We start from the raw sequence: 4,416 nt of genomic DNA on the forward strand, positions 1-4,416 counted from the left end.
GTCAAAGCCCCTGGATAAGATATGAAAGATCTAAGCACTGATGTAAAACTCCACCCCTTGACATTGACTATATTAGTACGTATGTTCATGTTTCCCAGCATAGACAGGTAGTTACTTTATAGAACATCGGTGTTTAATACCGTATAGAGACAAGTCATAGGACTTTGCTTGCACGGTGTTTTCAAGTACCAAAAATGCAGTGAAAACACAGTACGAAGCTCCCCAAAAGCATGTTGCTCCACAACAGAATGACTAACCATTACATGCAAGTTTCTCACTATCTTCCACCACTAATTGCGGCGTGCTCTCCTGCAGCCAGCTAATACAGCAAAAAGATTTTGAAGGTGCTTGATTCTATGGACAGAAAACTAAAGCTGGAAAAGCTGGAGTAATGAAATCTCCAAATTGGGATCCAGTTTTCAGAGATGTGGACTAAGGGTGAAATCCAGTCTTGTGCACTAGTCCAGAAGTCCAATGCACCATTCAAGCTCAATATTGAGAGCTTAAGAAGTAAGTGGTCCATAAGCATTGTGTGGGGTTTCTGCACATGGGTGAGTTTCACCCTAATTAAACTCTATAGGAGAAGATAGTGATAGCATAGCTTTTAAAAAGTAACTAGTACTGTTTCATTATTTGAACAGAAAATCAAGCTGTATTTGAGCTGAAATGGATGCATCATGGATTTTCAGGGACATAAAGTGCCTTCTGGTGTTCGAAGAAATAGAAAAAAACCCCTCTGCAATGCTGCAATACACAAAAGTTTATTTTTAAGATCTTTTTCTTTTCTGAAAGCAAAATATGATAAAACCTAACAGCAATGTATTTTGTACAACAAAAACAGTTTTTATATGAGAACAGACAATCCATGAAGAGTTTTTAAGTCTTAGAACTGTTTCCCTTTTTTATCATGCTTTCTTGTGGTCAACAAAAAGTTGTCACAGAAGATGTCATGGCAGTCAATCAGTGTGGTGTTTCCCCTCAGATCCTTGTCAGCTGGTGCCACAGACTGGAGGGAAGGATACTTTCTACTTTTTCCATCACAAAATTTAAAGGGGCGAAGAGAGTGCTGAGGAACTGCAAAGAAATCAGATATACAAGTAGATCAAAATCATGGAGACAACAGACTGTTACAGAAAGCTGTGCAATTGAGGTGTTGTAGACCCTCCAAGAAAATCCTCTGGGTGACACTAATTGAATCATTTGTTTTTAAAGTCTTTAGGCCCAATTTTGCTCTCAGATGTACATTGTCCATTTCTCAGTTTGTAGTAAATAAAGCAAGTGTTCCATTTTTCATAGATATTACTAACGAGTTAATGCACAATAAAGGCATAAATCTAGAATCTTAGATCCATGCCCAGATACAAGCCACTGTAGGCTTGATCCAAAACCCACTGAAGTAAAAAGGAGTCTCTCGTATATGGGCACAAATAGGTACATTCAACTAACTACGGGAACACAATTTTGTCTTCAGAATCAGACCCATAATGGTTAAATATTATCTAAGCATATTCAGGCCCCCTTGGCTTTCTCTTCTAGAATTTATCTTGACTTGCTCTTTCCTTTAGAAAAAAGAATGTAATAGTTTGAGAGAAGTATCTGTGAGCTTGTCTTCACGTACAGTGCTGCAGCAGCACTGGTGCAGCTGCACCCAGGGGGGCTGGAACAGGTTTTTTGGTGGAGGTGCTGCTGATGGAAACCATGTATTTGGTGTTTGTTATTACTACTCCAAACGAATGAGTGCAGCAGCACTCCTAGTTCCAACAGCAAAGGCTGAGCTGCTGCAGCTCTGTTGATGGGAGAAGCTTTCCTATCGACATAGAGTGTCTACACGGTGGGGTTAGGTCGGTATAACCATGTCACTCAGGGCGTGGATTTCTCACACTCTTGAGCAACATAGTTATACCAATACAGGTCTGAAGTGTAGACCTGGCCTGTGTATTACTGCTATGAGAGGCTTACATGCCCAGATCAGATGAATAGTTACCATTTTATCACCGGGGGGGGGGGAGACATTTGAAAATAAAAAGGGTCTCACTTTCAGAGGGTGGGTGCTAAACATTTTCTGAGAATTAAGCCCCACTGAAGTGTCTCAAGCTGAGTACCTCAGAACTGAGGAATTCCATATCTTGAAAATGTTACCCCATATATATTAATTGTGCTATATATTTACTTCAATCTGTATTACGTACAGATGCTATGGGCCTCCTATAGGTGCCTGGAATAGAATAGACTATTATGGTATATTGTATCTGTGCAGATATTACACATATGCAAAGTCAGCCATCCCTAGATTAAGAACAATGTTGCTTCCAGACATATGCTGGTTGACATAACATTGCCAAAGAATATAGTTCTTTTATGGTATCAATTAGCAAATATCTGCAGGATGTGTTGTTGTAGCATGCTGGTCCCATGATCTTAGAGAGAGACATGGTGGGTGATGTATTACCTCACCCAAATATTTGCAAGCAGTTTCATGTTTCAGAATGTACCATATGTGATGAGCACAGTACACGCTAACTCTGACATGAGAGAACTGCAATCCGTGGGCTTTGCTTGGCTGTATTCTGCCATAGTCCCATCTCCCCTGATGAGAACAAAACATATATGTTTGTATACGGCAAATTCAAATACCACTCTGCGTGTTTTGATTTTTAAAAAATCAGATCAGTCTGAATGCTGCTGAATTGGAGGATGCTGCTGAAACCCAGGTTACATACAGTAAACTCAACTCAATTAAAGGCTACAGTACAGAATATAAAATGTACAGGTCCAGTCTTTTGGTTGAGACATATCTCTATTTTTTATGTTTCCACTACTGTGTGATTTTTGCCTTGAAGATATCGTTGCTCCCAGAAATATGCTTGATATGTTTGATATCATTTAGCCAAAGATTACAATCCCTTTAAGGTATCAGGCAGTAAAACAGCTGCAAGCAGTTTCATGTTTATCAGACAGTGTTTTGTGAAGAGTTTATTTTAACTGAAAACATATATGCTGTATATATTTTAACTGTATTAATAAAATGTCATAAGTACTTGGTCTGCATCATATTTGAGGCTGTACCTTCTCAAAGATTCTCCTAGAAAAGACATTACCCCAGGAACAACTTGTGCATTATGGATGATATCAGTGACTAGTGACAAGACAGAGTCACAAACATGGCCCTTGTCTCACTCCAAGGAAGCTAGGAGACTGTACCAGGCAGGTGTGGCTGTGAAGGTCAAGCTGAGTTATATAGACCAGTGCTGACCAAATGTGGTATCAAAGCTTCTGTCAGAGAGGTCACCGGAAATATCCAAAATGCCTTAGCACTGTGTGGGGTGATTCTGTCCAGACTGTATTTCCTCTTTTGTGAACAACTATTTGAAGCAAATGAATCTGCCCTCCTCCCTACCCGTCCTGGAAAATGAAAAATCTCACTACAGGAAACTTCAAACTTTGCTTTTAAAAAAGCATCCCACATAACTAGAGGAAAGTAAATGCGGTAACTGCTGTAAATTACATTTGATTAATTTTTTAAATCAATGACATTATAGGCACTTAATTTTTTGCTTTTTTGGTATTCACAGTACTTTTGTTTCTGAAGTAACTTTAGATGTATCCTGTAGCTGAAACTTAGCAATTTACCTGTATCTAGAAGTACACCGAGGTACTACTCCAGTGGAGAAAGTGTGTCAAGTGAGAGAGATCTAGAAAATATTATATTTAAACATATGGGGTGAAATCCGGATCATACTGAAGTCACTGGCAAAACTCCCATTGACTTCAATGGGGTCAGGATTTCACTCCTGGATTTGTGTTGTCCCACGAGGGACACTTGCTAAGAGACTTCTACCAGCTCACAGCAGTCAAATTAATCAGTAAGAGTGAGGGTCCCAGAGCCTTCCTTCTGTAATACCCAGCTCCTGCTCCACTACAGTGATCTCAACCCATGAGCCACAAGGAGTGAGTTTCCAAACTCAGGCCTCCCTTACAGCATCTTGGAGCTCTAACCACTAACCTTCAGGGAAGTCTGCTCAGTGTGTTCAGTGTTTCTGATCGGTTCCTCTCCCCAGATGAAATAAAGAACCCAAATTCCAGCCACAAACACTGTAAAACATGCCAGCTCCTCTCCAGGCCGGTACAAGGAAGTTTCGCGCCCTAGGTGAAACTTCCACCTTGCGCCCCCCCCCCCCCCTCCTCCCGCCCCCCCCCCCCCCCCCCCGCAGCCCTGCACCCGCCCCCCGCCCCTCCTCCGCCCTGAGGTGCCCCCCCCGCTGTGCGGCAGCTCCCCACCCCAGCTCACCTCTGCTCTGCCTCCTCCCTGAGCACGCCGCCCCCGCTCTAATTCTCCTCCCAGGCTTGCGGCGCCAAACAGCTGATTGGCGCCGCAAGCCTGGGAGGCGGGAGAAGTGGAGCGGCGACCACGCGCTC

At 42.2% G+C, this 4,416-nt stretch overlaps 1 protein-coding gene across 2 annotated transcripts in view; it reads right to left on the minus strand.

The window, feature by feature from the left end:
* Positions 1-786: 786 nt before the first annotated feature.
* Positions 787-4,416, minus strand: part of ST7 (suppression of tumorigenicity 7) — a 245,792-nt gene continuing 242,162 nt past the window's right edge. For both annotated transcript variants that reach the window (XM_026648736.1, XM_026648735.1), the window contains exon 15: positions 787-1,074. In XM_026648736.1, the coding sequence (XP_026504521.1) occupies positions 979-1,074 (96 nt within the window). In that variant the 3' untranslated portion in view covers positions 787-978. The remainder of the gene's footprint in view (positions 1,075-4,416) is intronic.

This window comes from Terrapene carolina, unplaced genomic scaffold, assembly GCF_002925995.2.
Source record: "Terrapene carolina triunguis isolate 2854851 unplaced genomic scaffold, T_m_triunguis-2.0 Scaffold68, whole genome shotgun sequence".
Taxonomy (NCBI): Eukaryota; Metazoa; Chordata; order Testudines; family Emydidae; genus Terrapene; species Terrapene triunguis.